At 42.2% G+C, this 12401-nt stretch overlaps 1 protein-coding gene across 7 annotated transcripts in view; it reads left to right on the plus strand.

Annotated features, from left to right (window-relative positions):
• IL15 (interleukin 15) overlaps positions 1–12401 on the plus strand; it is an 85174-nt gene that overhangs the window by 32715 nt on the left and 40058 nt on the right. For 5 of the 7 annotated variants that reach the window (XM_038755308.1, XM_038755311.1, XM_038755307.1 and 2 more), the window contains exon 2: positions 3060–3184. In XM_038755308.1, coding sequence (XP_038611236.1) covers positions 3119–3184 — 66 coding nt within the window. In that variant the 5' untranslated portion in view covers positions 3060–3118. Of the gene's footprint in view, positions 1–3059; positions 3185–8193; positions 8276–12401 lie in introns of those variants that run through there. The other 2 variants (XM_038755312.1, XM_038755313.1) reach the window with 2 other exon arrangements.

Consider the following 12401-nt stretch of genomic DNA (forward strand, 5'->3'; position numbering starts at 1 on the left):
TCTCCCTCTTATCCTGGGAGCCCCAAGTTGGGCTAGGGACTGTGTCTGAACTGCCTATACTGTATCCACTCCAGTGCTTAGTACAAGTTTGGCACATAGTAAGTGGTTAACATATCGCTATTATTATTAAAGAGGAGAGGAGCGAGAATCTGCATTTTAGCAGATTCATCCCTTCATCCCCTAGCACACAGGGTATGGTTCCAAAGTATATTCAAAATTTTAAATTGTAGGGATTTGGGCTGCTGTCCAAGCCTGCCCTGGTAGCTTCAGAGCTGTTGACGGGGATTCGTTATAGTGTTCAAGCTTCCACTGAAAGCCCCAGTTAAGGACAGGGAACTGAGGGGAAGAAGGAAAACAAAATTCAGAGTCATATTTCCCAGAAGACATAAAGGTTGATGTTTCCCAGAAACATCCGGTAATAGGTAGTAATCATACTCCAGGTCACCAGAGAGAATTCAGTATTCAACAGGTCATGTAGGATTCTGCTCCAGAGAGTTTAGATCTGTGGGGTGAAGGAAGCATTTGCACATGTGTGTGACAGTCTCAGATTTCTTTTGTAACTAAATTGTGCATATAAAGAATTCTAAATCTGAAAGAATTCTCTTTTTCTATTTCCTCTAAAATCATCATTAATGGTGATTATTGAACTCTTACTTTGTGCAGAGTACTGTACTAAGCATTTTGGACAGTTGCTACTATTTCTCCTAGCCATTGGCTTCCAAGCACACAATCCACTCTCTCCCTCCTACTATACATTCTTCTGTCCTGCTATACTCCAGCTGAAAATCTTTGTTCCTCTCAAGCTAATCTACTCATTATGCTGTATTCTTGTCAATCGCACTGCCAACCTCTTGCTCCCCCTCTTCCCTCTGTCTGAAGTTTCCTCTCCCCTGGAATTTCCATTGTTTTCCCCATCTTCAAAGATCTTGTGAGGTCATATCTTCTCTTGGAGGCCTTCTCTGAGTAACACCTAACCTTGCAGCCTGTTATCCCTCAGGTATCACCTCTGTGCTTCTGTACCACCTGAGCGCTTGTTACCACAGTCCTTGAGGCACTCAAGTGTATTTATACCTGATGACTCCCTGAAATTCATTTATAAAAATTAATATAAATTTATTTATATTGATGCCTATTTACTTGTATTGGTGTCTGTCTCCCCCCACCCCCTCCAGACTGTGAGCTCATTGTGGGAAGGGATTATCTCTCTTTATTGCTATATTGTACTTTCCTAAGTGCTCAGTGCAATGCTCTGCACATAGTAAGCACTCAATAAATATGACAATGAATAAATTGAATGAATGAAATTGTAACTTATTTTATAAGCTCCTTGAAATCAGGGATCATGTCTTCTAACTCTTTTGTGTTCTCCAAACACAGTACAGTGGTCTGCATAAAATCTGTGTTCAATAAATAATGATAATGATGATATTTGTTAAGCGCTATGTGCAAATCACTGTTCTAAGCACTGGGGAGGTTACAAGGTGATCAGGTTGTCCCATGGGGGGCTCACGGTTTTAATCCCCATTTTACAGATGAGGTAACTGAGGCACAGAGAAGTTAAGTGACTTGCCCAAAGTCACACAGCTGACAGTTGGCGGAGCTGGGATTTGAACCCATGACCTCTAACTCTAAAGCCCGGGCTCTTTCCACTAAGCCATGCTGCTTCTAATAAATGTTACTGATGGTAGTGATACTCCATTCTGCCAGGCTAGTGTGGTTGGATTCTGGACTGAAGGGGCTTCTCTTAAAAAGTATGTATGTATATTTGTGTGTGTGTGTGTGTGTGTGTGTGTGTGTGTGAGAGAGAGAGAGAGAGAGAGAGACAGAAAGAAAAAAAAGAGAAAAGACATGTGAGCAGATTTTGTTCTGTAGGTTCGTATACTCTTTGGACTCCAGACATTTGAGGTGACCGTGTTTACAGTCCACCTACAGGGATTTTCCATGGATGACAGATGGTGGCTGATTCAGGGTGCTCTCCAAGAAATGGGGGCTTAAACTAGTTTAGTCAGAGATCTAAAGTTCTGAAGCCCATTTTTAGTCCACTGAATTTTTTTATATGGTATTTGTTATGCACTTACCATGTGCCAGAAATTGTACTAAGTGTTGGTGTCAATAGACACAAGTTGGGCACAGTCCATGTCCCACTCAGGGCTCCTAGTATTAATCCACATTTTACAGATGAGGTAATTGAGGCACAGAAAAGTTAAGTGTCTTGCCCAAGGTCACAAAGCAGACAAGTGGTGGAGCTGGGATAAGAACCCAGATTCCCTGATTACCAGGTCCATGATCTTTCTTCTAGCTCACCCTGCTTCTCTGGGTTGTTTTGATGGCATGTGCAGCATTTAGAACTGGACTAATTTTATTACACAGCATCAGAGCAGTTCATCACCTAAGAGCATAAAACAAATGCCTCACTGAGTCAGGTAAGCAGTTCATTGACCTGGCATTTTCCCTCTTTGAAGGAAGCAGGTGATGACTGCCTTTTTTCACTTCCAGTTCATTCAATCATATTTATTGAGTGCTTACTGACTTCCAATATAATGATTATAGATAAATTCCATATAACATTGATAACTTTTAAAATCTAATAACCTGTCTAGACCTTTTGACCCTGAATGCATCCACGCCCTTGTTGAACCTTTGGATATTTGATATGGAATTCTTTAGCTCGGGTAGTTGTACATATGCCAACTTTCCACTGTGCAAGAAAATGATTTCTGTAGTTGGCTTTCGATATAGCATCTTAGAGCCTCTCAAGCACCAGGAGGAGGGGCTACTTTGTGAGATTTGAACAGCATGTTAATGGTTGCCTTGGCCACGCCTTTTCATGGACGTCTCTCCGTAGTCTTCATCTTCCTGGGCTGATGGAGTCTCTCTCCCAGAGAACAAGTGGCCATCATAAGGACAGGTGAATTTGGTACAGGCCCTAGGGTTTCTCTCTTGAATAGGGGGGCTTTGATGTTGCATGTTTCTTCATTCTCCAGGAGTTTGAAGGGGAGGTGAAACAGTGCCTTCCTATCATCAAACTACTTTCTTCTATCTTCTTTTAAATCCTACAGAACCCATTCCCTGAACCCATTCTCTGGCTCCTGCTCAGAGTAATGTACCATCATGCAACATGCTGGTGATGTCACGGGCACCACGGAAGTCAACTGGAGCATGTAGCCGCTCAGTAGGAGGGCGGGTAAGCAATATTTTTTTAAAGTTTGTTGTGCCATGTAGAAAGTTTTGTTTTTTGTAGCAACAGGGCTCATAATAATGAAAAGATGAACTAGGACGAGAATAAAACAATGGGACTAAGCAAACAGAATTTTGACCCAAGTTAAAATGCCTTCAAGAAAGATCGCTTTCCTTTTTCCAAACTTAGAGCATTTTGCCAAGAGTATTAAAGGATCCGTTGTATTTTTTTTTCAATAATTTGGGATGATTCTCAGGAATTCAAATGTTTTCTTGGTATTCAGTAATCTCAAAGGGGATGGACAATTTTAAATCACCTTTCTCGGTGTTCATAAAGAAGAAGAAAAGAGGAAAGGGTTATTTCGACGGGGCCAATGGTAGTAAAATTCTTTAATTAAAATTCTACCTTTGGGTGTGCATGTTTGCCTGCTCTGTCTCCTTCCTATCTTTGGTCCTTGAATATGTGTAATCATATAATTTTCCAGGTATCTTTCACAATCCTGTTCAGCCAAGACTTTGTACTTGCTAAAGATTGATCATTAACACTAGATAGGACAAACCGCTGTTAAAAAGCTTTTAATTTCTCTCTTCCTATCTGTTAAAATATTTTTAAAAGGAGGAGACAGTGTGTGAAAGAAAGGAGGTATTTGAACCAAAGTAAACATTGCCTGCGCTGCAAAACCAGTGTAAGTACAGAGAAAGCTATAAGTACAAGCATTAAATTCAGTAGCACTCTTTTGAAAGAATGCTAAATGAAGAGTATTAGAATGGGCTATCCTTGTACCTGACAATATTGGCACTGATTATTTCATGGTATTGCTTCTTTGGGTGCTAATTGGTTCATTACCGTGGCTTTCTGAATCACCTTTGTGGGCAGAAAATATATCTGTTGTTATACTGTACTCTCCCAAGTGCTTACTATGGTCCTTTGCATACAGTTAGCGCTCAATAAATATGGTTGAATGAATGAAGGATAGAATGAGATTTTTAGTAAGACCAAAACTTAATATTAAGGGGATGAGAAGTCTCTCTTTCAAAATAATTTTGGAAAAAAAGAGTTAGAGTTGATGATCACAAAATAAATGAGCCACAGAAAGCAACCACATGGGGGCACGTCAGAAAAACACTGATGACATTAGATGCTGCCAAACTTTCACCAAGGTATATCACTACTTTGTCAGAAAACTCCAAAGACCACAACTATTTGAAAATGAGTACAAAACAAAAATGGACTTACGAAGATTTTGTAATCCTGGCCTTGAATTATGAGCAGGAAATGAAGGCTAGTATGCATTTAAGCATGGCTGCATGCAACAAACTACAGGAGTTGTGATTTTCATCATCTGTTGATAGTAGGTGAGGAAATGGACTGTAGTTGTATAAATGGGTGGCAAGAACCTAGGGCATTATAGAAACTATTAAGAAAGAGTTTCTTAACTCTACCTAAATTAACTAAAATCAATGGAAGCAATCTCAAGAAACCCATTAAACTGGCCATAATTAATGAGACGGTTTATTTACTCAATTCAGGTAGATCACTGGAAAGAGTATTTTTCTAGTTAGAATTTATTGACTGCTAAAGAGGTTCATTTTATCCCACTCTCAACTGAGGCATCACTATATTAGAGAAGAAGCATGGCCTAGTGGATAGAGCATGGGCCTGAAAGTCAAAAGACCTGGGTTCTAATCTCAGCTCTGCCCCGTGCCTGCTGTGACCTTGGACAAGTCACTTAACTTCTCTGGGCTTCCGTTCCTGAATCTGTAAAATGGACATTCAATACCCGTTCTCCCTCATACTTAGGTCCCAAGTGGGACCTGATTACCCCAGTGCTCAGTACAGTGTGTGGCACATAGTAAGCAGTTAGCAAATAACGCAATTATTATTATCATTATGTTACTTCCAACAGGAGTGGAGATTGAAGGAGTGAACCATATTGATCTTAATAATAATTGTATTTTTTTTTAAGCACTCACCGTGAGCCAAGCACTCTCCTGAGTGCTGGGGTAGTTACAGTGCAGTCAGATCAGACACTACTGTACTAGCTCTCAAGGAATGGGTGAATAACGGTCACTACACAATTCCTATTATGGAGTGAAAAATGATTGACTCTTGCTTTCTGTAGCAGCTGGAATAATCCAGAGAAGAAACGATTTCACTCTAGAATTACTCAACATCACACTTTTCCCAAAAGTGAATGAGACTCAGTTAACAGGAATATGGTCCTTTGGCTTCTAGAATGTATATGATTTACTCAGATTTCTCCTGCTCTGGTGATTTCTGAACCGTTTGCGATCAATTTAAAAATTGATCCATAATTGAATAGGCTTGCACCATCAAATCCTGTTAAGCAGGACTTTTAATTGTTTGTTTTTTTCTTAATGGTATTTTTTTAAAAGCGTTTACTATGTACTAAGCACTGAGGTAGATACAAGCAAATCAGGTGGGATACAGTCTGTGTTTCACATGGATCTCACAGTCTTAATCCCCATTTTACAGATGAGGTAGCAGAGGCATAGAGAAGTTTGTGACATGCCCAAGGTTGCTCAGTAGACAAGAAGAGAGAAAGGATTAGAACCCACTTTGAAACTAATAGATACCTACTTACCTACCTACTGCTTAGCATTTACTCATCTACCTATCCATTCTTCTTCTGCTCATGCTCACATTGAGGCTGGCAGTGGCAATGGAGGACTGTAGTACAACTCTCAAGCCCCTCAAACTCCCACTCCATTCAGCTCATGCTCAGAAAGGCAGCTATAGGAATTTGCGGTTGTAATATATGGGTAGTTTTGAAACTACTGTACCCTCCATGTAGGACAGGGACAGTGGCCAATCTGATTATCTTGCAGTCCTTAGGACAGTGATTGCTGTACAGTAAGTACTTTGCAAAAACAACAATTATTCTTATGATGTAGCCATTGCCTTTTGAGCCTCCTTAGATCCCTTCCTTGTGCAGAGCTTTTATGGCATTAGGGAAAGCCCTCTAGTTCAAAGAAATTCAAAATGAGATGAGAATCCAGCACTCCGTGGGTTTTGTTTTACTTAGAGAACTCTGCTACCCCTAAGTCCTACTTAGTGTGATTGGCAGTCCCTTAATAGGAATGGTGCTGTCAGTAAACAGCCTGTTTCAATAAAATTCCAGGAGATATTTGCACACCGCATATCATTTGGTTGTAAAATTAGATGAATAATTGGGCAGCCGAAGATAAAATCTTCCAGATGTCCTTAATCGTAGGTGCTAACTCCATGGTGGCTAAGGGAATGATCGCCTCTGGGTATGGTCTTTTCTTATGTGTTAGTCGTTTCTGACCTATAGTGACACCACAGATGGGAGTGCAGTTGTTCTGGTAGTGTATCCATAGAGTTTTCTTGGTAAAAATACAAAAGTGGTTTACCATTGCTCTCCACCTTTGACTCTCTCCCATGCTGCTGCTGCCCAGCACAGGTGAGTTTTGACTTCCTTCCTCTTGCTAGCCACTGCCCAAGCTAGGAATGGAATGGGTATGCCTCTGCTTGACTCTCCCTCCCATAGCCGAAACTGGTAGAGTACTGGAAACTCCAGGAGAGGGGCTGAGTTTGGTACAATCAATCAATCGTATTTATTGAGCGCTTACTGTGTGCAGAGCACTGTACTAAGCGCTTGGGAAGTACAAATTGGCAACATGTAGAGACAGTCCCTACCCAACAGTGGGCTCACAGTCTAAAAGGGGGAGACAGAGAACAAAACCAAACATACTAACAAAATAAAATAAATAGAATAGATATGTACAAGTAAAATAAATAGAGTAATAAATATGTACAAACATATATACATATATACAGGTGCTGTGGGGAAGGGAAGGAGGTAAGATGGGGGGGATGGAGAGGGGGATGAGGGGGAGAGGAAGGAAGGGGCTCAGTCTGGGAAGGCCTCCTAGTCTGGGAAGTCCTCCTGGAGCTGTGGGGCCTGGTCAGTGGCTTCTCTCATTCCGATCCAGGCACTTGTGAGGATAAACTGTCGGGAGCCACTAGTCCCCCTTGCTTCCCTGAATGGTGTCCTGTCCAACTTCCCACTGACAATGGCGGCCATGAGTGGCAGCTCGTTGAACAGGGCAGGGGTTGTGTATTGCAGAGGGTTTGCTTTGATTGTTGGGGATAGGATTAGCTTCTACAGACCTCTAGACTGTAAACTCCTTAAAAGCAAGGATCCTGTCAACTTCTGTGCTCTCCCAAGCGGTTGGTAGAGTGCTCTGCACAAGGACACGCAGATGACACACGTAGAGCATACTTTGGAGTGATTGGGGTGGTTGAGTTTGGTGGTGCTAGCAGCACTGGAGGAGGAGGAGAATGAAACAGTAACAATGAAGCAGGAAGGAAAAGTTAATTCTTTGACTCGCTATTGTGTACAGAGAGCACTGTACTATGTACTTGAGAGAATACAGTGAAGTCACAATCTCAAGTAACATTCCTCCTCCCTGTCCTCCTCTTACTTATGTTTTCCTCCTCTTCTTTCTTCCTCTTCTTCCTTGTCCCCCTCCATCTTCTCCTTCTCTCCTTCTCCACCCCTCTTCTTCTCTATTATTCCCCCTCTGTCACCACTGCCACCTTGATGCTTTGTCCCGAGCTTGCCGCCCCGCCCCCACAAAATGGAAAGTTGAAACCTTTGTTATCGTGGTGTGATGGAGTATTGTGGGGACCAGAAGCAGTGTGGCCTAGTGGAAAGAGCATAGGCCTAACTGTCAGAAGGACCTGGATTCTAATACCATCTCTGTCACTTGTCTGTTTCATATGACCTTGAGCAAGTCACTTCACTTCTGTGCTACCATTACCTCATCTATAAAATGGGGAGTAAGACTGCGAGCCCTATAAAGGACAGGGATTGTGTCCAACTGTACTATCTTGTATCTACCTCAGTGCTTAATACAGTCCTTAGCACATAGAAGGCACTTAACAAATTCTTTTAAAAAATTGGAGCTCTATTCTGGAATGGTTTACATCTTGCGACAGTCAGAATTCCCCTCCACTCATTTTCCCCAGGGAACCCACCCTGGCTAACATTATAATGAAGTCATCTGGAATTCTGTCAGCACATCAGGCCTGTTGTGTTCTTGGGGACTGGTAGGAGACACCTTTTTTATTATTATTGTTAGTAACATTTATTAGCAATGTACCGAGCATGGTAATAAAATGCGGGGTAATTACACAAAAAAAATTCATTAAGACCCAATCCCTGGCCTCCGAAGTGCTCATAATCCAAGTGAGGAAGGAAGACCCAGAGCAATAATAGAATCCTGTCAACCATAAACATAGCCTAACATTAAAAAAATTAAATATCAAGGGAAAATATGGATGGAAATACTCGGAGGGGCAGGCTTGCATTACCTCTGCCCTCACGGCAACAGTAGAAACAGTCCATACCTTCCCAGAGTTTTAAATTTAGTGACAGCAGCTTCTGTGGGACACCCCAGACATGGGGTTGAGCAGGAAATGGGGGCCACTCAGGCCATCCTCTTCATCATCGACACCATTTATTGAGCACCTCCTGGGCTTGGAGCACTGTACTAGGCACATGGGGAATGACAAAAGGAAAATAATAATAATAATAATGGTATTTGGTAAGTGCTTACTATGTGCAAAGCACTGTTCTAAGCACTGGGGAGGTTACAAGGTGATCAGGTTGTCCCACGGGGGGCTCACAGTTTTAATCCCCATTTTACAGATGAGGTAACTGAGGCACAGAGAAGTTGACTTGTCCAAAGTCACAGAGCTGACAGTGGAAAAGGGAAGCAGCATGGCCTAGTGGATAGAGCATGGGCCTGGGAATCAAAAGGACCTGGGTTCCAATAATCCAGGCTCTGCCACTTGTCTGCTGTGTGACATTGGGCAACTTACCTAACTTCTCTGTACCTCAGTTACCTTATCTGTAATGTGGGGGTTGAGACTGTGAGCCCCATGTGGGATGTGGACTGTGTCCAACCTGATTAACTTGTATCTACCCCATGGCTTAGGGTAGTGCCAGGCACACAGTAAGTGCTTAACAAATATCATAAAAGGAAAGAAAAAAATGCAGTGCCTGCTATTGAATTTACAATCTAAAGGGGAAGATGAGCGGATACAAATTTCCAAACCTGTAATGGGCAGAAGAATAAGAGCAGAAATGTCAATGGTAAGAAACAAAAGTAAGTAAATGAAATACTTAGAGAATAAAAGTTACATATGAGTGCTCCCTCCTTTCTAACAATGACCCAGAGCAGACTGTAAACTACATGCATAGTAGACTGTCAACAAATGCCGTTGTTGAGGACCAAAGTTTAGAAGTGCTTGACACACAAGTGCTTAACAAATACCATAATAGTAATAAAAATGATGAGGATAGCGGTAATTCTGAATCTTTATAGTTCTCATGTCAGGTAGGAGTATTTCTGACTGCTGAAAGTTGTCCAAGTGATATTCTCGGTGTACAAAACTTGCAGGATAATCACGGGAACATTCTTGCATTTTAAATCATTTCTTTAGTGGCTGATTTAAAAATCCAGCAAATCTAATGGATTGAAAAATCCAGGAAACCAGGAAGGACTGAATCAATGTGTCTCATATATTTTTTGAGCCTACTTTGTGTACAACCCCGTCTCAGGGTCACACTTGGAGAGTTTCCAGTACTCTACCAGTCTCCACTACGGGAGGGAGAGTCAAGCAGAGGCATAACCATTTCATTCCTAGTGTGGGCAGTGGCTAGCAAGTGGAATGCAATCTGCTATAAATCAAAACTCACCTGTGCTGGGCAGCAGCGGCATGGAAGAGAGTCGAGGGTGGAAACTTAGGTTTACTGTACCGAAGGAGGCAGTGGTAAACCACTTTCATATTTTTACCAAGAAAACTCTATGTATACACTACCAGAATGATGGCAGATGGAGGTGGGTCATTCCGGGAGAGATGTGTCCATGGCGTCACTATGGGCCTGAGACGACTCGACAGCATAAGACGAGAAAAGTGTGCACAGCATACATTGAAATAACACAAGATAGGTAAAAGATGCAGTTTCTGCCCTCAAGGAGCTCAAGGTCTAACTGGGTAGACAGGCACAGAATAAATTACAGAAAGGAGGAAGAAGAGGTTGGAAAGATGGCTGTATGGATAAGTGCTTAAATACTGGAGATTGTAGGATATATGGCAAGAAGCACTTATGAGTGTTTGTGAGTCCATAAATGCTAACGTGGCAGTTGAAGGAATATGAGCTGGGACGAAGAGAAATTAATAAAGGAAAGTTTCCTGGAAGAGGTGGGATTTCATGAAGACTAGGTGGAGTCTTCACCTAGGTGGAGTGGATTTGAGAAGAAAACAAGTTCAGTTTCAGACATCGTGAGCTTAAGGTTGACCGATAGTTATCATAAAAGAGAATTTAGTGAACAACTAACCACCCCGATCCTATATTACGGCATATTAAAAAAATATAAAGTGGGCACCATGCCCAACATCTGAGAGTTGACTATTCAAAACGGGTAAAACTGATATGGACAGATGAGAGGAATAGAACACATCTACTGTTCAGGGGTTGATTACAGTCTTCCTTCCCCCTGCACAGGTTTCTTTATTGTGGTTTTGCTTTTGCACAGACATTCTCTGCTTATTTTGCTTCTCCCACAGGAATTAATCCAGCATTGCATGTTTCATGTGTTCTTCTGGTAGATTACCTATGGCCAAGTGAGCGTGTCCTTGCTCTGGTCTGCTACTTCTTTATGTGGTGCTGCTCAGCCCTCCAAGAACTCTGCATATTGCCCTGATATTTTAGCAGTAAATTATCCCAGCACACCATGCATCAATCACTTCTCTGTGCCTCAGTTTCCTCATCTGGGAAATGGGGATTCAAAACCTGTTTTCCCTCCTATTTAGATGGTGAATCCCATGTGGGACAAGGATGGTGTCTGACCTGTATATCTTATATCTACCCCAGCCTGTCATTCATTCAGTTGTATTTAATGAGCACTTACTGTGTGCAGAGCGCTGTACTAAGCACTTGGAAAGTACAATTTGGCAACAAATAGAGACAATCCCTACCCAACAACGGGCTCATAGTCTACTCGGTGCAAGTTCTTGTCATGAAGTAAATTCTTAACAAATGCCACAGTTATTATTATTAGGACTTTTTCACTCTGGTACCCAGATCAGTTTTCTAAAAAGAACCACTCAGTCCACATCTAGTGCCTCCTCAAAACCTCCCATTGTTGCCCATCCATCTCCGCATCAAACAGAATCTCCTTAACATTCGCTCACCACCTTGTACCTCTTTTCGCTGATCTCCTGCTGTGACCCATCCTATACACATCATTACCCTAATGCCAACCCACTGGCACTGTACCTCAGTTATGTCTGTTTCACTGACAACCCCCTGCCCATATCCTCTCTCAGGCCTGGAAGTCTCTCCTCCTTTATAGCTTTATAGCTCCTTTATACCTTCAAAATCCTCCTGAAATCACATCTCCTCCAAGAGGCTTTCCCTAAACCCTCATTTCCCCACCCTGTCCACGCTCCCTTCCATGTTGCCTATGCTCTTGGTTGTTGACCCCTTAAGAACTTCGATATGTAGTTCACCTTCAACCACACTGCAGTAGTATATATATATCTTTACCCTTTCCCCAGCTGTGGGTCCTGGGCCATCACATGGGTTATACCAGCTAACCTCTCCCATCCCGGGGGATGTGCGAATGTTGGGTTCTAAGCTGGGTCTCTTTCATTACCAAGTGGACAAACTGCAGTCTCTGAGGAAAGAGGCTGCAACTCTGCAGTGATGACAGCCCCTCGCCAATCATATTGGGTTAGGAAGCTCTCCAAGTTATTTTATACCATTGTACAAGTAAAAACATGTGGAGAGAATATGCTCTAGCCAATTATGGGGGGGCAGGGGGGAGAGAGAGAGAGTGTGTGTGTATGTGTGTGTACGCATATGCAAACTTTCAGGAGGAAAATCAAGATAGCTTTGGGGCCCAGAAGTATTACTAGTAATAATTATAGTACTTGTTAAGCACTTTCTATGTACCAGACACTCAACAAAGCACTGAAGTAGATACAGGATCATCAGGTTGCATATAGTCCCTGTGCACATGGGGCTCACAGTCCAAGTAATAATAATAATGATGGTATTTGTTAAGCGCTTACTATGTGCAAAGCACTGTTCTAAGCCCTGGGGGGATACAAGGTGATCAGGTTGTTCCAAGTGGGGCTTACAGTCTTAATCCTCATTTTACAG

Source organism: Tachyglossus aculeatus, chromosome 12, assembly GCF_015852505.1.
Source record: "Tachyglossus aculeatus isolate mTacAcu1 chromosome 12, mTacAcu1.pri, whole genome shotgun sequence".
Lineage (NCBI taxonomy): Eukaryota > Metazoa > Chordata > Mammalia > Monotremata > Tachyglossidae > Tachyglossus > Tachyglossus aculeatus.